Raw genomic sequence first — 21,032 nt, forward strand, 5'->3', positions numbered from 1 at the left:
GAACCTAAGTTCAGACAAAATGAGAAATGAGCTGGGAGGAAATTGATGGGCAGTGAGAAATGGTTGTCTTATTTAATTGTGGGTGTAAGGAATTGTAACAGCTTGCAGGAGCCGTGTTTTGTTGCACAATTCAGTCCTGGAATCAGCAGAGTCAGTGCAGAAAGGAAGGGATGGAAAGGGGATGTGAGACATCTGTGATGTTTCCTGCCCCGCTGTGAGTGAAGTTCTAGTGTAGATAGGCTCTTGCACTGACTTTTTTTTCTGTGTCCAGTGGTTCTTTAACCAGATTTCATCTGACTGTTGCTCAGTGGAACTTCCTTCAGCTGTCTGAGAAATTATTGAAATTCGGCACGTTTTGGTATTGTCCTTTTTAAATTGTCCCTTTTTATTACGGGATTTTCAAGCAGATCCATGGATAGAGAGAATGGGACAATGAGCATCATGTGTCTGTTACCTGGTTTCAATAACAATTTATGGCATTCTTATTTCACATATTCCTCCAACTTTTCTTTTACTTTTCTCATTGTTAGAGTATTAAAGCGAATTTCCTACATCATATCATGCACCTGTAAGTTAGGTTGAGCAATATGAAACTACCAATGTTTGACAAAATTTTGAGCCACAAAATAGCAGTTTCATATTGTTGAAAGAGTTTTCTCTAAGTCTTTCTCTAAGTCTCTAAGACTTTTACTATTTTTCTCTAACAGAAACTCTATATACCCATCAATATATTTTTCTAAACTCTACAGCAGATCTATTTCCAAATGTCAGAGTGAAAAGTCTGTTACACTTTCCCTGAGGCTTGTCTTCTCCCCAGTCTGGGTCTGTGCCTGCTGGACAGCTGTCATTCTCATGCTTCCCTTTGTTCCTTTCCTGTGGAGTGGGTTCCTGTTTTCTCAATCATATTTTTATCTTCCTGGACTTATTCCTTTGTTTGTTGAAGTCTAATTCTCCACTAGCTTCACAAGGAAAGATATGAGAGAGACAAAAAGTTTGAACCCTTAACCGCCTTCATTTACACTCATACTTGATGGATTGTTCGAGTTTTAAAATCCCAAGCCCCGAAATCATCATCCACCCAGAATTTTGAAGGCATAGCTCCATGACTTCTTGTGAGACTGCCCAGAGATTTGATGTCTTTCTCATGCCAGGGATTGGAAAATATATCTGTTTATTTTCCTCAGAAAATGTTTTAGATATTCAGTGTATCCTTCTTTTTCTGTGTTTCAGTCCTCTGCCAGAGCGCATGTTTTAATTTCATTTGAAATGCTGGGCTCTGGGAGGAGGAGAATTTCTGTGTCTTTGAAGATTTCTTTCCCGCTCTCTTTTTGGTTGTCCTCTTCTGAAACTTGCTTATGGACATGATTCTTTGATTTTTCTTTTTTCTTTTCTTTTCTTTTCTTTTCTTCTCTTCTCTTCTCTTCTCTTCTCTTCTCTTCTCTTCTCTTTTCTTTTCTTTTCTTTTCTTTCTTTTTCTGTGCTAGCTTCCAAACTTTACTATCTGGAAACTGTCTCAATTTTGTCTTCCAACTTTCTGATTAATTTTGTTGTGTCTGCTTCATAGAGTCTTGTCCTTGTTTTCTTCAGATTTCCCTGATGGTATTGTGTGTGCGTTTTTTCATTTTGTTTCCTTCTGCTTTTTGCACTGTTTCTCTTTCCTCTTCTTTTATTCATAAATATGAACAGACAGCCAAGAATAAACAGACTTAAAATTTTTTTTTAATGTTTATTTATTTTTGAGAGGGAGACAGAATGCGAGCAGAGGAGGGGCAGAGGAGGGGCAGAATCTGAAGCAGGTTCCAGGCTCTGTCAGCACAGAGCCCGGTGCAGGGTTCGAACCCATGAACTGCGAGGTCACGACCTGAGCCGAAGTTGGACACTTAACCAACTGAGCCACCAAGCACCCCAAGAATAAACAGACTTTTAAGGAAATTGTCCATAAATTCTGAGGGAGAGATGATGTTTTTGTTGGGAAACCTCCCAGATGATAAATCTGTAGGTCCTGTCTTTCCTACCTGGTGCCTCCAGATCCCAAGTCTTCTGTGTAGTCATGAGGTAAGCTGACTAGCTTCTCCTTGTTTTTGGTTCTGCAGGCACTTAGGCTGAAGCATCTTTGGTTTTTCTGTGTAGTTACTTATCCTCCATCCACTTTCCTTCTAATTTGTTGAAACCTCTTGCTCACGTTATAGTTCTGTATCAGCTGGAACTATTTTTAGCTGCAAGTTAATAGAAAAACAGACCTTAGAAAGGATAAAACAAATGGGTTCATTTTTCTTGGTAACAAGAAGTCTGGAGGTAGATGGTTACTGGCCTTGGTTCAGTAGCTTGGTAGCATCAGGGTCAATGTTTCTGAGATTTGCTCAGCCTTTCCTTTGTGGTCAGAAAAAGGGAAAGTGCAGCTGTACAGAATATCCATAATTAAGACATGAAGAAGGCAAGAAGGGATAATGGTTGTGTTGCTTTCCCCAAACTTGCCCAAGCTTACATCTGCGGGCATTTCACTGGCTTGTATAGGGTCATATAAATATTCCTTGCTACAAAGAAGACTGGGAAATTGGTTTGGCATATTGATTCCCTGAAAAACATTGGTGTTCTCTTGGCCAGAAAGAAGGGGAGGATAATGGGTAGTGGGTAGGCAATGAATAATGTCTGCTACATTTTTTGTATTTTGATTCTATTATTTTATTTTATTTTTAAAATGTTTTATTTATTTTTGAGAGAGAGAGAGAGAAACCGAACATCTGAAGCAGGCTCTGCACTGACAGCACAGAGCCCGATGCGGGGCTTGAACTCACGAACCGCGAGACCATGACCCAAGCCGAAGTCAGATGCTTAACTGACTAAGCCACCAAGGTGACCCGATGCTATCATTTTAATGGGGTTTCATGTAAAAGGACATGAGCGTGCCATGTTTAATTGTACCGTGAAGCTTACGTGAGAAAATCCACAGAAAGCACTTAGCATACAGCCTGGCCCAGAATAAAGAACAAATAAACGTTTGCTCTCATTAGGTGACCCATAGGACTCCATCTCTGCACATGGGGTTCTAGTGGCAGTTGGACTGGCCAGGTGGAAATGCCACTAGGCTCTTGGATATATGGGTCATCCCTGCAGAGAAACTGGGCTAGAGAAATAAATTTGGTGGTTGTCCCTCTGTGGATAGTGTTTGAAGTTATATACATGGATGGGATTACCAGGGAGAGCTTTCTTGATGATAGGTAAACAGGAAGCATGCAGCAGAGAATGTAAATCAAGCTTCACCAACATTATAAATTGGAATGCCATTACAAATAAAAATAGATGGTAGAGAGTGAATTCATTCCTCTAGCATGTACTGTGTGCAGTATTGGTTAAAGTACTGAATTATCAAAAAATTAAAGCACGGTAAAGAGAAGTTACAGAAATAGGTGGCAAAGTCAGACTACATGTGGTATATTTATGGTTAAATAAATATCGCCTTATTTTCTTCTGGTTGTTAAAAAACTTTATTTATTTAAGAGTGCTATGACATAAGAAAATCGGAATTAAATTGTCTTTTAAAAACATGAGTGTGCTTTCATCCGAAGTTATTGAAATGTGGAATTCAACAGGCAACATCATTTAGAGGTGGCTTGGCTACGATTGTAGCAGCTCTTTGGAAAGGTGCCAGGAGATCCCAGGACATGCTGCAGATGTGTGTATTTTCTTCCCCTTCTGTGTTTCATTTGGTCAGAAAGAATTACTGATGGCTTTCTTTTGCAAATTGCACTATGTGATTCCAATTGTGGTGGTAAGATTCGCCAACATTTTTTGATACATAGAAACCATTTGAGTCTATTGTTTTATTTTTATTTTAAAGTTTATTTATTTATTTTGAGAAAGAGCAATGAAAAGTCAGAGAGGGAGAGAGAGAATCACAAGCAGGCTCTACACACTGTCAGCATAGAGCCCAACTCGGGGCTCCATCTCATAAACTGTGAGATCATGACCTGAGCTGAAATCAAGGCTCAGACGCTTAATGAACTGAGCTACCCAGGTGTCCCTAAGTCTATTGTTTCATTAAAGCTACTTTTCCCATTGGTAACCATTTAAAATTAATGTATAGAGTTATAATTCTGAGCACAAACTTTTTTTTCCCTAAGTTTACTTATTTATTTTGAGAGAGAACGCATGAGTGGGAAAGGGACAGAGAGAGAATCCCAAGCAGGCTTCGTGCTGTCAGTGCACAGCTGGGCATAAACTTTTGACTAAATCTGTACAAAATATATTTTTCTTAAAAACTAAATGGAAATTCTGGGGGAAAAAAGCCCTCAAAACACAAAAAACTAAAAACATTTGCATGTGGACACAGCCAAATTCTAAAATTAAAATTACATCTTGATTGCTATATATTTTTAAAACCATATGTCATATATGTGTAGTTTGCACTTGAAAGCATCATTGATGGGCTGGAGAATGTACTCAAGAGAGTGATCAAATGGTTACGTGGTCTGGAAAACTGTATCACAATATAGGTAATGCTTGAAGGCATTGAAGGTATTTAGACTGGAGAAAAGGATACTTGAGGGAATCATGATAGTTTACTTCAAGTATTTGAAGGGCTGATACATGGGAAAAGATAAGTCTTTTATGTTGTTCTAGAAAGTGATAATTTTGGTTATAGTAATGGGTGAATTTATTTATTTCAATTCACTTTGACAAAGAATTTTCCTGTAAAGGTATCTAATATATCTAATGGAATTTTATCAATAACTAGGAGTGGTCTACATCAGGGGTTGGCATACCATGGCTTTCAGGCCAGATCTGGCCTATTGCCTGTTTTGTAAATAAAGATTTATTGGATCACAGCCCATTCATTCATGTTTTGTCTTCTGTTGCTTCTGTGTTACATTGGCAGAGTTAGCAACTGTAACAGAGGCTGGATGACCACAAAGCCTCAAATATTTACTCTCTGTCCCTTTATAGAAAGAGTACCAACTGATGGTGTAGATATCAGACAAGTCAAGGGTGTGGTAGAAGATCTAACTCATTGGATGGTAAGTCAGTGTAGGTGACCTCATAGGTCCTGTCCAACTGAGATTCTATGGTTCTATGCAGAGTTGACAATATACATGTATTTAAAATGTGTCCATATATTAAGAGTTAGAAGTAGAATAGAGGCATGTTCATCAATATAGTCATGTTTATCTCTTCCACAGATATTTAGCATTTGTGTGAAATAGGAATTTTAACAACGTTCTGCTTTAACTATGAAATGCCATTGTTTTGAATTTCTAGTTGTTACAGCAGTGGATTGGAATGAAGCAATGGATTTTGTAAACAGGTAGTGTCAGATTAAAAGTTATTTAAAATTAAATTTTTTTTTCACCTGTTATTTATTTTTGCGAGACAGAGAGAGAGACAGAGCGTGAGCAGGGGAGGGGCAGAGAGGGAGGGAGACACAGAAACCGAAGCAGGCTCCAGGCTCTGAGTGTCAGCGCAGAGCCTGACGTGGGGCTCGAACCCACAAACTGTGAGATCATGACCTGAGCCGAAGTCGGACACTTAACGGACTGAGCCACCCAGGCGCCCCAAAGTTATTTAAAATAAAAAAATAAAATAACTGTTCTCAGGCAGACCATTAGTGGCATGAATTTCTATGCAACCAGAATTACCAGTTTTTCCTTTTTCATCTGAGAATCTGAAGGCACTTAACTAATATTTTTTATGCCTTATCATCAAAGTTTTTTCTACAAATACATGGGATTATTAAGAAAGTTTCTTTGGTTCTGTGTGAGTATAGGTGTGGGTGTGTTTTCCATTGCATGTTCTATTGCAATACAGAAGACTTGGACATTTTCTAAGAGACAGAAATTCATTGAGGAGCTGTAATTTTGGGAAAAAAATTTTAGTGTGACCTGACTGATATAAATCATTCCAGTGGAAAATTAAAAACATAACAAAATATCTACAGGGGAGCTGGAATTCTCACATCAGGCTTTAGACCCCAAATACTAAGTCATTTATTTTCCTTTGGAATATAGCATCTGTATGAAAACTACTTAAATCCCTGGTTTTTGCTTTAAAGTTTACATTTTAGATATGTGAATTTAGTAAGATAATAATATTTAAGAAACGTATAATGCAGCAGTAATGAACTTGTAAAAAATTAATAGATTTTATTTTATTTTAATTTTTTTTTAACGTTTTATTTATTTTTGAGACAGGGAGAGACAGAGCATGAACGGGGGAGGGTCAGAGAGAGAGGGAGACACAGAATCTGAAACAGGCTCCAGATTCTGAGCAGTAAGCACAGAGCCCGACGCGGGGCTCCAACTCACGGACAGTGAGATCGTGACCTGAGCCGAAGTCGGACGCTTAACAGACTGAGCCACCCAGGCGCCCCAATAGATTTTATTTTTAAGAGAAGTTTTAGGTTTACAGAAAAATTGTGTCAGAAAGTAGAGTTCCCGTATATCCCCTCACCTCTGCCCCCACCCCACCCCCATTTGCCTCTATATTATGAACATCCTACATTAGTGTAGCACATTTGTTACAATTGATGAGCCAATATTGATACACTATTATGAACTAAAGCCTATCGTTTACACTGGAGTTCATTCTTTGTGTTGTAGGTTTTGTGGGATTTGACAAACGTAGAATGACACATGTCCACCATTATAGTATCATACACAATACGTCTACTGCCCTAAAAATCCTGTGTTCCAACCTGTTTATTCCTCCCTCCCACTCTCCTAACCCCTGCCAATCAGTCACGTTTTCACTGCGTCCATAGTTTTTCCACAATGACATATAGCTAGAATTACATAGTATTCAGCCTTTTCAGATGGGCTTCTTTCATTTGGAAATATGCTTTCAAGATTCCTCCCTGTCTTTTCATGGCTTGAGAGTTCCTCCCTTTCTCCCTCCTTTTGGTGTGTGTGTGTGGGTGGGGGCGGGTGGGGGTGTGTGTGGTGGGTTGGAATTTATTTCAAAAAACAGATTTTAGATGATAATTGTATAGTTTAAATTTTAAAGTACAGAAATGTTGAGTTTTTAAAGCTTTTTTTTAAGACTTTGCTTTTTTAGAGCAGTTTTAGGTTTACGATAAAATTGAGAGGAAGGCATAAGAATTTCCTGTGTATGCCTTCCCCGACACATGCATAACTTCCCCCGTTATCAGTATCACTCACCAGAATGTTTGTTGTTTTTTTTTTAAATCAAGGATGGACCTGCGTTGACACACTGTAATCACACAAGGTCCACCATTGACCTTAGGGTTCACTCTTGGTGTTACACATTTTATGGGTTTGGCTCATTTCTTTTTACTGATGAATTGTATTCCACTGTATGGATGTACCACAGTAAGTTTATCCATTCAGTTATTGAAAGACATCTTGGTTGCTTCCAAGTTTTGGCAGTCATGAGATTAATTACTTTTCAAAATATAAATAAAATAAAATAAATAAAATATACTTTTAAAGTATTTATTTTTACATATTTTAAAGTTAACTTAGATAAGAAAATGTGAGCATAAAATATTTTTTAAAAAGATATCTCAATTTTTCAACAGCTTGAAACCTATTTCAGTCTACCCACTACAAAATAAAAGTGTTATTTTTTTTAATTTGCAGAAGGTTTACAAGTGTTCCAAAAATTCAAATGATATGGAATTATATGGGCTAAAAGATGTAGGCCTTGCCTGTCTTTCTAATATCATAGTCTTACACATTTTTTCTTATGTGTGTAAAAACATGTGTATATGTTAAAAATACATTCGGTATAATCCTGTTATTGTAAAACCCACAACTATATATGCCCATATGGTTACATTTATCTCTTTATCATTAGCAAAGATGGGATCATGATCATGGTATACGTATTGTTCTGCAACTTTTAAACATTTCACAGTATTGTGTATTGTGGATATCTTTTTTTTTTTTAACTGAAGTGTAGTTGACATACAATGTTACATTGGTTTCAGGTGTACATCATAGTGATTTGACAAGTCTATACTTATGCTGTGCTCACCACAAGTGTAGCTACCATCTGTCACCATACAACACTGTTACAATACCATGAATATCTTTTCATGGCAGCAAATGTCCTTTTTAAATCACTGCAGAGTATTCTACTGTATGGATCTATCCTAATTTAATCATTCATCTATTGCTGGGCATTCATATTGTTGCATTTTTTTGCTTTTTAAAAAATGTTTATTTATTTTTGAGAGACATACAGAGAGTGAGTGGGGGAGGGGCAGAGAGAAAGGGGGAGACACAGAATCTGAAGCAGGCTCCAGGTTCTGAGCTGTCAGCACATAGCCCGACACGGGGCTCGAACTCACGAACCACAAGATCATGACCTGATGCTGAAGGCGGATGCTTAACTGACTGAGCCACCCAGGTGTCCCTGCAGTTTTTTGCTTTTATGAATCTTGTTTGCAGTGAGCATCCATATTTATGTGTGTATACCTTTTTCATTTATTCTACAATTATTTGTTTGGTACCTACTATATAGGTATACCAGGCAGTTCCAGGTGCTGGGATTCAGCCATGAGCCAGAGATGATGCTCAATTTCTTTTGTGGGGAGACCCATGATAACGAAACAATAGGTAAACTAGATGTTTTCAGATAGTAGTAAATGCTGTGAAAGGAGCAGTGGTGGTTTCCCTGCCTCAGATGGGATGGCCAGGGAAGAGGTTTTCATGGAGGTGACATCTGAACTGAGAACTGCATGGTGAAAAGAAGGCTGCCTGTGGATGGAGTCTGGGGGTGTGGTGGGGACAGGGACAAGCAGCTTGGCACCAGGCAGGGCAGTGGGAGCATCTGCCTGGTACAGGCAATAAGGGTACATATGTGTAGGGAACCTGCAAACGAGAAAACCAACTAAAATTGGTTTACTTTTTATTATTGCCCTATGCCAACAATTCTAACCAATAATATACTGCTCTCCGCTGCCCTCCCCACCACAACACTGACATCCTGTGCTTATCCCTATGTTGTATTTAAAAAAATTCTCTTAATATTTATTTTTGAGAGAGAGGAGAGAGACAAAGACAGCTCGAGCAGGGGAGAGGCAGAGAAAGAGAGGAAGACACAGAATCTGAAGCAGGCTCCAGGCTCTGAGCTGTCCGCACAGAGCCTAATGTGGGGCTCGAACCCTCAAACCGTGAGATCATGACTTGAGCCAAAGTTGGATGCTCAACTGAGCCACCCAGGAGCTCCCCTATACTGTATTTTCTTAAGTGTTAACTCCTAGACATGAGTCAAACAAAGACTATGTACTTTTTATTTATTTTTATTTTTTTAACGTTTATTCTTGGGGGTGGGGGAGGGAAGAGAAAGAGAGGGAGACACAGAATCTGAAGCAGGCTCCAGGCTCTGAGCTGTCAGCACAGAGCCTGAAGTGGGGCTCAAACTCACTAACCTTGAGATCAGGACCTGAGCCCAAGTCGGATCCTTAACCAACTAAGCTACCCAGGTGCCCCAAGCTACATGCCTTTTAAAATGTAAACTGGTGGTTCAGTTTTAATGATGAAAACCATGAAGTATTTTTCAGATAAATACTGAATTAACTAAGGACTCATGGATGAGGAAGTTTTCTTCTATGTACTTTTGTAAGTACATAGTTGTATAGATTTAGGTAATTTAAGTGAATCAAGACAACTATAAAAATTAAGAAATAAATGGAAATGAAATAAAGTCATCTATAAACCCACTCTAAAAAATACAGATATGGTTTTGATTCATAATGGAACTATTTCTCTCTGCTTCTGTTTCTCTTTTGCTGGGGTATTAAAGCCAAGATCCTAGTTATTTTAGAAAATCCTCAAAATCAGGAAATTATAGAGCTGTGAGACTTATTGAAGTTCACCTAATATTTTAACCCTATTAAGGTTCTATTGGAACAAGCATCTCAGTCAATCATGTGAAGAAGGAGTACCTGCATGGGTGGTGGGACTTAATTGCAGAAAAGGGCCTCAAAAAATAGTTATGAATCAGGCCCCTTATTGGATCAATGCTTTGGGGATAATTTTTAATAAAAATATTGTCATGATGATTTTTATTCAGCAGATATTACGTGTCTTCCCATGTCTCTCTGCTAGGTGCTGGGGGTACAAAGATGGTTAAAGGTTTTGTGACAAGTCCAGTTTAACTGGGGAAGAAGATGGGTGGGCCCTAGGAATGGAGCGCTGGGGTGGGGGAGTGGAGGTGGGGAAGCAAGGGGAGGGTGGGGTGGCGCCAGGCACAAGTGCGCCTCCTCCTGCCTTGTCTGCCTTCCGGCATCTTCTGCCGCTCACTGTCCTCTCCACCACACCATACTCTTCCTCCGTTAGGACTTGTACAGAAGCCGCTCCCTCTGCCTGGCACGGATGCGTATTTTTATCTCCCAGTCTTTCTGATTATTCTCCCACTCACTCTGTGAAACCCTCTCACTCCACGCTCTGTTTCTTCATGGCACTTATTAAAGCTGTTAGGAATAATTACTTGCTTAGTATCCCCCACCTCCACCTGGAGAGAATGCTTTCAGTTGTAAGTGATTGGTAACCTGATCAACAGGTGGCTCAGAGGAGCAGGGGTTGGTTCTTCGCAGATATAAAGGAGGCTAGAGGTCGGGGTGGGGGATATCGTAGTCAGGTGCCTCATTCGTTATCGCTGTCAGGGCTCTGGTCTGAAGGCTTCTCTTGTTCTTTCCCTCACGGGTGTAAAGTGACCGCCCCAGCTTCCATCGTCACCCACGTTGAAGGCTGAAGGAAGGGATGGCTCTGGGTCTATTCTTTTTTGTCTTGGAAGCAAACTTTCCCAGAAGCCTGTGGTACACTTGCGTGTTTGTGCCATTGGCCATCTCTAGCTGTATCAACTTTTTCAGCAACTGGTACGGAAGGTAAATGTTTTGTGTTCTTTTATGAGAATCTTAGGTGCAGCCACAAGAGAAGACAGAGGAGCTTAGGGAAAACACAAGTTTACTGTATTTACAGACCCTAGAGACAGAAGGTGTGGCCTGCTACCAGGGGTCACAGGGAAAACACCAGCAGGAGGGAGTAAGGGGAAGGTTAAGCCAGAGCCTGCTATTAGGGTTTCAGAGGGAAAGGCAAGACAGGGCATGGTGAACAGTTTAGGATTGGCTAGTTTGAATAATTCCAGAAGGCTTTGAGTTTTAGCTGCCTTGGGGTGTTTAGGGAAACCAATATTGCCTCCTGGGATGCCTGGGTAGGATAGAGGACGTGTAGGGGTCTGGATTGGTAAATTTGCATATTAAAGTTGTACTCAAGGCTGACCGCACCTATCTCTTGAGAATTGGCTAATCCCCAGGAGCAGCAGTCTCCCCCAACCCCCAGCTAGAAGGTGTTTTAAGATGACGAAACGTGATATATAGAAAGTAAAAAATACGATATAGTGAGGGAGAAGGGATAATTGGGACGTGTTGTCCTAATTAAACTCAAGACTCCTTATGGGAAGCCATTGTCCTATTCTCCCTTGAACTCCCAATGCCTAGCACAGTACCTGGCACACACAATGAAGGTTGGGTGACACCTATGTCAGGAAAAGAAGGTTGAATAAGGACATTGCAAGAGAAAGGAGTGTTTGGTACAAAGGCACCGAGCTGAAGTAGCCTCCTTTGTGCATTTGGGGACAAGTGACTGGAGCATAGGCAGATGACAGGGACTATTAGAAATTGAGGCTAGAAAGGTAGTTTGGAAGGTGCCTGCATGGCTCAGTCAGTTAGGAGTTCGACTCTTGGTTTCGGCTCAGGTCATGATCTCGCGGTTCATGAGTTCGAGCCCTGCGTCAGGCTCTGTACTGATGGACCTGCTTGGGATTCACACCCTCCGCCCCGCTCAAGAGTGCTCTCTCCCTCTCTCCATAAATAAAGGAAGAAAAAAGAAAGGAAGGTAGTTCCGGGTCAAACTACGAAAAGCCTTTAGTGTCAGGTTAATTTGTCCGGTCTATATTAGCGCTGGGGAGCCACTGAAGAGTCTCAGGTGAGGGACTGGCAGGATTTGTAGATTAGGATATTAAGTGAGTTTGGTAGCCTGGTGTAGGAACTGGTGGAAGAGTGACTAGAGTCAGGGAGGCTAATTAACAATATACTGTGGTTCGTTAGGGTAGAGTAAAAATAACTCAGAATTTGGAGAATGTCATTTTGAAGTCATCATCTAGAACATGACCCTGGACCTGTAGCATGATGTGGCAGCTTGTTAGAAATGGAAATTCTTGGGCCCCTACTGAATCAGAATCCCTGGGGTGGGTTCAGCAGTCCGTGTTTTAACGAGCTCTTCAGGTGACTCAAAGCACTTGAAGCTTGAGAACCACTACCTAGCGAGGTAGATACTTGAGGTGAAGAGCTCGACCATCTGGTCTGATGCAGCCACAGCTGCATGTTAGAATCACCTGGGCAGCTTTTTGTTTTGTTTTGTTTTTAAGTCAACGAGGTTGGGCCCCACGTCAGAGCAACTCACCTAAATCAAAATCTCTGGGGCTGGGAACCAGGCATCAATTTATCTCTGTTGGTCCCAAAGGGTTCCCATGTGCAGCCAGGGCTGAGAACCACCGATTTTGCATAACCCCTATTGATGAGAAAACTTAGGGCTGGAAGTCATCTTGCTCAAGGTCATACAGCAAGTTCAGGTAAGAGACATTTTTTATTTTTAATTTTTTAACATTTACTTATTTTTGAGAGAGACAGAGCAGGAGCAGGGGAGGGTCAGAGAAAGAAGCAGACACAGAATCTGAAACAGGCTCCAGGCTCTGAGCTGTCAGCACAGAGCCCAATGTGAGGCTTGAACTCAGGAACCATGAAATCATGCCCCGAGCCGAAGTCGGACACTTAACCGACTGAGCCACCCAGGTGTCCCAAGAGGCATTTTTTAAAGCTGTCTTCTCTGTGCTGTGATGAACACTATTCCCACTTTTTAATAACTTGCTTTAAGAGAATGGTTTTTAAATTATAAAATAGTAGAGGGGAAAAATAGGTTACAGACAGGATTAGAAAAATTTATTTTCTTTCAATTAACATTATTTCACACTTGAGAAAGTTACCCTTTTTATAAAGATTTTGTGAAAATATTTTTTTCAACATCAATGGAAAGTAGTGTGTGTGTGTGTGTGTGTGTGTGTGTGTGTGTATATATATATGATATGGGTAAATAGTGCTTCATCATTTGAGGATCTAAGTAATGAGAACCTGTCTTCAGACTCTAGGTGGAGCTCTTTGGTTTATATGAATCTTGTTCTATTTACAATTTTGACAGTCTTTTTAAAAAAAATTATTTGGATTTTTTTAAAAGACATTTAAAAATGTGTACATATTCTCAACACTTCTCAATTTTCTTTTTCTAATTGTTTCAGAGCCATGTTGATAAAAACTCATAAGTCCTTTTACTTCCTTGCTTGACCTAAAAATGCAAATCTAGGCCTCAAAGAGTCATTTTCAAATTTATGTTAAATCTGTATTGTTGTCACTTAATGTTTAATGAAGGGGATGTTTCCCATGGTTTTTGTTTCTTATAAGTCTCAATGTTGAAATAGAATTTATATAAGATGGGATTCCTTTTGTTGCTAGACTTTGTGGAGAGCACAGGTGTTGCTATAGTAATTTCTTCAGCCTATTTTTACCTGATTGTGTACAAAGGAGTGTTAACTACCTTTCTGTAACAAAAATGAAATATTTTGCTGTCCCTTCTCTTTCTCTTCCCTGTCTACTCGCTCACTATTCTCTCTTCTACTGGGAGTACACTCGAAGCAAAATTCCCAGAATAGGTGGCCTGTCATATTTGGACAGTGTAACCCTGTGGCTGTGGTTCCTGGACTGGCAGCATCACTAATGGCATAATCTGGAAGTTTGTTAGAAATGCTTATTCGTGGATCCCACCCCAGACCTACTGAACCAGAAACCCTGGGGGTAGAGTGTCCAGGAATCTGTGTTGAGCCACTGGTACAGACTATTTTGAAAGGATGAAAATCCCATACTCATTGACGTCTGTGTCCAAAAAGTCCTGTGCAATCAGCTATGCTCATTTAGAGGTTCTCCACTGCTTTTTATTTTCTTTTAAATTTTTTTAACGTTTATTTATTTTTGAGACAGAGCATGAACAGGGAGGGTCAGAGAGAGGGAAACACAGAATCTGAAACAGGCTCCAGGCTCTGAGCTGTCAGCACAGAGCCTGACGCGGGGCTCGAACTCACGGACCGCGAGATCATGACCTGAGCCGAAGTCGGACGCTTAACTAACCGAGCCACCTAGGCACCCCACTCCACTGCTTTTTAAATCACCTAGGGATTTTGTTTAAAGATAGAATTCTCATTGAGTAAGTTTGAGGTGGAGCCTATTACTCTGCATACCTAACAAGCTCCCAGCTGATGTGCATTTTTCTTGTCTGTGGATTACATTTTGAGTAGGGAAGCTAATGACTAGGGTATTGACTAAAGCCCACAGAGTCATCTATGATTGATCAGGATATACTTCTGATTGAGTACACCTAAAGTCTATGGTTTCCCCTTATCAATCACAGTGTGAAGAGGCAATTTCTAGAATATAATGATCTCTGGTCTAGTTTAAAGTGACTCATCCTTGTTACATGTTACAAGAGGATATTGTTACCCAGAATCCATCTCTGAGACCCTCTTTTCTAAACAATAGGCACACTTGAAGATTGCATTTTTTTTAATTGAGGAAACTAGTTCGTTCATGGCATGATGAGGCTAGAGAGAAATTTCTGAAGTTGAGTGTTTTCAGACAAAATAAATTTAGCCTAAGAGAAGTGGTTCACACATAATTGGAATCAGTCATTGAGTGCTCTTATATATTGAGCACCTGCCATGTGAGGCTTTGCACTTGGCACTTTAGGAAATTAGGAAAAAAGATAAACTCCTTGATCTTGAGCAGATTGCCGTCTACCTGAGGAAATAAAACCTATGCCTGTGAAAGTTAATTACCAATATAGAGAATATTCTGTCAAATGGCAAAGAAGTGTGGTAGCCACTCAGAAGACCAAAGGATAGCTACTGGCAGAGGAGGTGGAAACTATGGAGTCTAGGCTCTGGGGGCGGGTAGAATTTGGATATTGAGAGGAGAATGCAAGGAGGGGGCTCCACAAGAGACAAGGTGGCATGGGCCAAACTACAGTGTCCAGGAATGAACCTTAGGTACACGTGACAACAGGGGATTAGTTCAGACCACACAGTGCCCCTAATGCGTTGTTTTGAGTATGGAATACTTGGGTAAGTTCTGAATAACAAGCCAATTTGGGGGCACCTCGGTGGCGTCGGGTAAGTGTCTGACTTTGGAGGTCATGATCTCGCGGTTTGTGGGTTAGAGCCCTACAGGAGGCTCTGTGCTGACAGCTCGGAACCTGCAGCCTGCTTTGGATTCTATGTCTCCCTCTCTCTCTGCGCCTTCTCTGCTTGTTCGTTCTCTCTCTCTCTCTCTCTCTCTCTCTCTCAAAAATAAACATTAAAAAAAATAAGCCATCTGTAAAAATTACCATATTCTATATGGAACAAACTGTCCTTTTCCTGGTCTCTGCCATTCCAGAGCCACAAGCCATCCTATTTCTGCACCCCTACTATTACTATAATTTATAATAAAGTGTTTTTATATTTTTGTGTACACCTCTCATAACTGTCCACTTTGCTCTTGGCTCCATCCAAACATGCCCCAGACAAAACCGCTGTCAAATCTGCTACATCAGAGTGTCCACTAAAGGAAAAAAGCAACATGAATGGTGAATTAGGGACTGTAAAAAGTAATGGGATATTACCAAGGGAAGTGTTATTAATAAAACTTGACACATATTACTAGGATAATATTTAGACAGATGTAGAATCGATGATCTATCTGCAGGTATTTAAAAATATATGATAATCATTGAATTAAAGTAAGAAACTCCATTTAATAAAGAAGATCTGTGAAAATGAACATAAAACCTGTCAGAAAAATATAACGTGGATGATAAGACACTAGTACCAGGGAGGATGATTATTATAGATAATACATTAGTTGTAGTCTGACTGTATCTGTAACTATTAGAAATAAAATCTTAAGTGTTGGAATTTTCTGGATAGGTAAGGATGTTAAAGGAAAAATTTGTATTGTACACATTCAATTAAATGGCATATAAAATGGGCAACCAAGGTGTAACATGGGTAAGATGAGCCAAAGCCTTTTTTTTTTTTTTTGGCACTAGTTTCCATCCCTTTAAACCTGTTTGGATTTGTAAAGCTTGACTTTGCTGCCTCAAGAGCCAATTAGGAAATGTTGCAGAATTTTATTTACTTTAAACCATTTTAGATGCTCTTCTTTCTAAAGTGCTAAAGTGCGTTAATTTATCCCTTATCACCATCCTCCCACCCCCACTTGGGAGTTATTTGGCAGATGTTAGCCTTGCCTGAACGGCTCTAGTCTATCATTTCAGCAATGACTCTTCCAGGGCCAGTGAATGTGTGTACTGTCATTTGTGCCAATGCCAAATGGCCACTGTGTTCTTGAGTTCTTTAGTTCTTCTATGATTTTCTTCTTGACTTTGGGTCTTCCTGGCTTATTTTGTTTTTGTTTTAGTATGTATTTATTTTTGAAAGAGAGCAAGAGTGGGGAGGGGCAGGGAATAGAGAAAGAGAATTAGAAGCAGGTTCCACGCTGTCAGCCCAGAGCCCCATACAGGGCTCGAACTCAAAACCACGAGATCATGACCTGAGCCCAGGTCAAGAGTCAGACCCTTAACCTACTGAGCCACCCAGGCATCCCAGGTCTGCCTGGCTTTTATCACTTTCTGTAAATTTGGGGGCATGGCCATGAGAGCCTTTCCCTTCTCCCCCAGTCTGCCACTTCCATTTCTAATCTATGGGCATCGCTGACCTAAATACACATAAATATACTTTTATGTGACTCTTACATCAGAAAAATTAATAGTCTTCAACCTCTAGGAAGTTGACTTCAGACTAGCTATGATCTACCAGCTATGTCCATGCTACTCTAGACATTTTTGACAAATAGCTCACAGGAAAGGCCTCCAAAAATTAATAGTTTTTTTCCCCCTAAAAAACTACTGCCTTTTGTTTTTATAAGTTAATTTTGTTTTTTAATAAAATAATAGCTGCCCTTGTTTTAAAAGTCGAAAAGTGCTAAATAGCAAATAGCAGCTTCCTGTCTTCAAACCATCCCATCTTCTCAGCAACTGTTTTTATTGATTTTGGGCATTCCTTTGAATTTCTAAATAATAAAAACGGTTTGTCTTAAATCATTTTAGGCACTCTGTTGACTTTCTATGATGACAGATGAAATCTGTTGACTTTCTCTTAAGTTACATGAAGAGCTAACTCTCCTACACCTTCCACTCCCCCTTCCCTTCCCTCATGCCCTCAGTGTGGCTGCATCTGACTTCAGGTTAAGTGAATCAGCCGTCGGTTTCTATACTCCGAGCTCTCTATGTTCACTCCTAGGTGAGTGTTATATTCTCCAAGAGTATGCTTAGGAGCACTTGGCTTTCGGTGGGGTGGGTGCCCTTGCAGATGCCTGTGATTTGCCTCGCTTCTCCTTTTCTTTTCAAGCCTGGGAAGGACTTCAGCTGCTCTTCATCCTTCCATGAATCAGCCTCCAGTGAGGAGTCCAGCCACCCAGATGCCCCAAAGCACTTTTCATCACAGAACAGACCTAATCTCTGTGATGGGTGGAAGCATGTTCACATGTCTAGCTAAATTTTGAAAGGTCTTCAGGGCAGGGCTTGTGAGTAGGGATTTGAGAGAGAAAGGTTAGGATTTGGATAAGCTCAAGGACGAGAGGATGTCTATTTTCTTTGTTTTTGGGAAAAGGACAAGAGGATGTCTTTGTCTCTTGACTCTATCTGAAGCCTCTGAACTCATGGAATGGAACATAGTTATGCAGTCAAGGGTGAGAGGAGGGTTCTTGCTCATGGTTAACCTTTTACTGCTCATCTTCCTACAGCTTGTTAAGGGAGTAGAGCTGGATACATGAGGCTGAGCTTACTGACTTCAGAGGCTTATGGGCTGATCTCACATTCCCAAGGTTTCCTGCTGGCCTCCATTCATGTCTGCTCTGTCCAGCCTCCAATATGGACCCTTTCAGTGTCACGAAACTACTTAAAAGAACTATAAAAATAAATATAGGAGTCGAGTTTCCAGTCACCAATTTCCTCCCCACACTGAAGATAGCAAGTGGAATAGGAAATACTGTACAAGGATGAGTTAATTGTTACCTATTTTCTGAGAGTTTTCATTTCTGATGACTGAATTTACAAAAAATAAGTAACTTTAGCTTCCAGGAATTTTTTTTTTTTTGCATAAGTTTAGCAGACTGTAGTGGTGTCACTTGTGGTTATGTAAGAATTGCAATGTGTTTTTGGTTGCTAAATACATTATTACCCTGTTGGAGAGTAATGGTGGTAGTTTCTTTGTTCATGAAGGTCAGTTTTCATGAGTAGAGGGATTACAAACAAAATTAACTGGGGGGCTTAATTTTATTTCATTTAAGAGATTTCTTCACCCCTTAAGTTAATGATTCTAAAAATCTGAACTGGAAAATTTAATAACAGAATAAGTAGGGCTAAGCTTCTTTGGAAGTTATACTTGTCAATTCTATTTTTGGTTTCTTAGGAAACAAGTTAAAAACAGCTTTTTAAGCTTTAATACATTTCTAATTACATTTCTTCTTTTGAGAAGCTTGTTTTTCTTAAAGGTGCTGAGTTCTTTGTACTAATAGGAATATTGGTTTGAAAAATTCATATTCCCTCCAACCATACTTAATACATGTATGTTTGCAAAGGGATAACACAAAAATCTTCATGTTTTAAGTAAAGCTTTTCACACTGAAGTTGTGTGGTCACGTGCTTTTATTTGTGAATACATTTGTAGCAACTGAAGTGATAGCCTGGGTTAATTTCTTCTCAAATCCTCAACACACAACAGTGTGTATAACCCATTGTCCTTGAATGGGTGTGGAGACAAAGTTCACTTCCACATACGCATGAGGAACAGTGAGGGTGAGGGAGTGAGGAACTGGGCTGCCATCACCCCTCAGCTCTCTGTCTGTGGTTGCTAGCTCATGGACCTCACACTTGGCAAGGTTGACGTGTTACCTTGACTGATTTCCACTGAGTTGCTCACGTCTTCTCCAGATGCTTTAGAGATGAAAAGTAGAAGGGGTAATTGTGCAGATGAGTTCCTGCCTCTTTTGGGAGTGTGAATGGAGGGAAAGGGTGCAAATTCTTAGCCTGTCTGCCCTTTTGATGGGAAGGTGGTGGTTGGTTGCTAATGACTCTTCAGAGGCTCTCACCAGTTGTTACTCTCCTGATGATCTGTAGAGGCATGAGCAGTACATACTCTTCTATCACCTTCTCCCCATTGGTCATGCACCTGCTCAATTGGCCATCTTCTTGGTCCCCTAATACTGCAAGCTTGGAGGGTCCCATCTCCACACAGCTATCTCCTTGTCATTTAGTTCTTCATTCAGTGTCCCTTTCTCAGTGAGGTTTGTGGGACACCCCATCTAAGTAGGCCTCGTGTCACTCTATGTCACACAGCCTTATTTTCACCTCTTTATCTAAGTGCATTGGATGTTTTTGTGTTTTTTTTTTTTTCCTTCTCTACCTCCTTCCAGAATCTAAGCTCCATGAGAATTTAGCCTGTGTTCTGATTGGTTCAATGGTGTATCCCCATCATCAAGGGAAAGGGTTTAGCAATTTTTTTTTTCTGTAAAGGACTAGATAACATGTATCTTAGTCCTCATGAGCTAAATAGTCTCTGTCAAAACTACTCAATTCTGTGCTCATAGTTCAAGAGTAGCCATAGATGATATGTAAACAAATGAATGAAGCTGTGTCCCAATAAAACTTTATTTATGGACACTGAAATATGAACTTCACATAATTTTTATATGTCATGATTATTAGTCTTTTCTCTTAACCTTTATTTTTGGATAGCTTTATGTACTTATTTTTTAACATATGCTCTAATAGTCCAAATAAGCACTTGGCTTCCCAATATATACATATATGTTTAATTCCAGTATAGTTAACTTATGGTGTTATATTAGTTTCTGGTATACAGTATAGTGATTCAACAATTCTATACATTCCTCAGTGCTCCTCATGTTAAATGTACCCTTAATCCCCTTCACCTATTTCACCCACCTCCCCACCTACTTCCCCTCTGGTAACCATTAGTTTGTTCTCTGTAGTTAAGAGTCTATTTTTTGGTTTGTCTTTTATTCTTCATTGATTTGTTTGGCTTTTTTAAAAAAAATTAAAAAAAATTTTTTTAAAGTTGTTTTTAATGTTTTTATTTATTTTTGAGACAGAGACAGAGCATGAGCAGGGGAGGGGCAGAGAGAGAGGGAGAGACAGAATCTGAAAGCAGGCTCCAGGCTCTGAGCTGTCAGCACAGAGCCCAACGCAGGGCTTGAACCCACGAACCGTGAAATCATGACCTGAGCTGAAGTCGGATGCTTAAATGGACTGAGCCACCCAGGCGCCCCTAAAAATTTTTTTAACATTTATTTTTGAGAGACAGAGCATGAGCAGGGGAGGGGCAGAGAGAGAGAAGTAGACACAGAATCTGAAGCAGGCTGCAGGCTCTGAGCAAGCTGTCAGCATAGAGCCTGATGTGGGGCTCGAACCCACAAACCGTGAGATCATGACCTGAGCGGAAGTTGGATGCTCAACCAACTGAGCCACTCAGGTGCTCCGGCTTTTTTAAAATTAAAAAAAAAAATGTTTATTTATTTATTTTGAGAAGAGAACGAGCAGGGGAGGAGCAGAGAGAGAAGGAGAAGGAGCAAGAGAGAGAGAGAGAGAGAGAGAGAGAGAGAGAGAGAGAGAGAGAAGGTGTTCCAAGTAGGCTCTGCACTGTCAGCACAGAGTGTGATGTGGGGCAAAAACCTACCAACTGTGAGACCATGACCTTAGCCAAAATTGAGTCAGACTTTTAACCACTGAGCCCCCTAGGTGCCCCCATTTGTTGATGGTTTCTTAAATTTCACATATGTGTGAAATCACATGGTACGTGTCTTTTTCTGACTTATTTCATTTAGCATTAGATCCATCCATATTGTTGCAAAT

At 40.2% G+C, this 21,032-nt stretch overlaps 1 protein-coding gene across 6 annotated transcripts in view; it reads left to right on the forward strand.

Moving 5' to 3' along the window:
• The window catches only part of ACYP2 (acylphosphatase 2), a 274,964-nt gene that overhangs the window by 130,592 nt on the left and 123,340 nt on the right, over window positions 1-21,032 (forward strand). The window contains exons 4-5 of one of the 6 annotated variants that reach the window (XM_027072447.2): window positions 2,000-2,055; window positions 2,719-4,826. The exons of 4 other annotated variants lie outside the window; for them this stretch is intronic. In XM_027072447.2, the coding sequence (XP_026928248.1) occupies window positions 2,000-2,048 (49 nt within the window). In that variant the 3' untranslated portion in view covers window positions 2,049-2,055; window positions 2,719-4,826. Of the gene's footprint in view, window positions 1-1,999; window positions 2,056-2,718; window positions 4,827-21,032 lie in introns of those variants that run through there. One more of the 6 variants, XM_053200597.1, reaches the window with a different exon arrangement.

The sequence above is a fragment of the Acinonyx jubatus genome, chromosome A3, assembly GCF_027475565.1.
Source record: "Acinonyx jubatus isolate Ajub_Pintada_27869175 chromosome A3, VMU_Ajub_asm_v1.0, whole genome shotgun sequence".
Classification (NCBI taxonomy): domain Eukaryota; kingdom Metazoa; phylum Chordata; class Mammalia; order Carnivora; family Felidae; genus Acinonyx; species Acinonyx jubatus.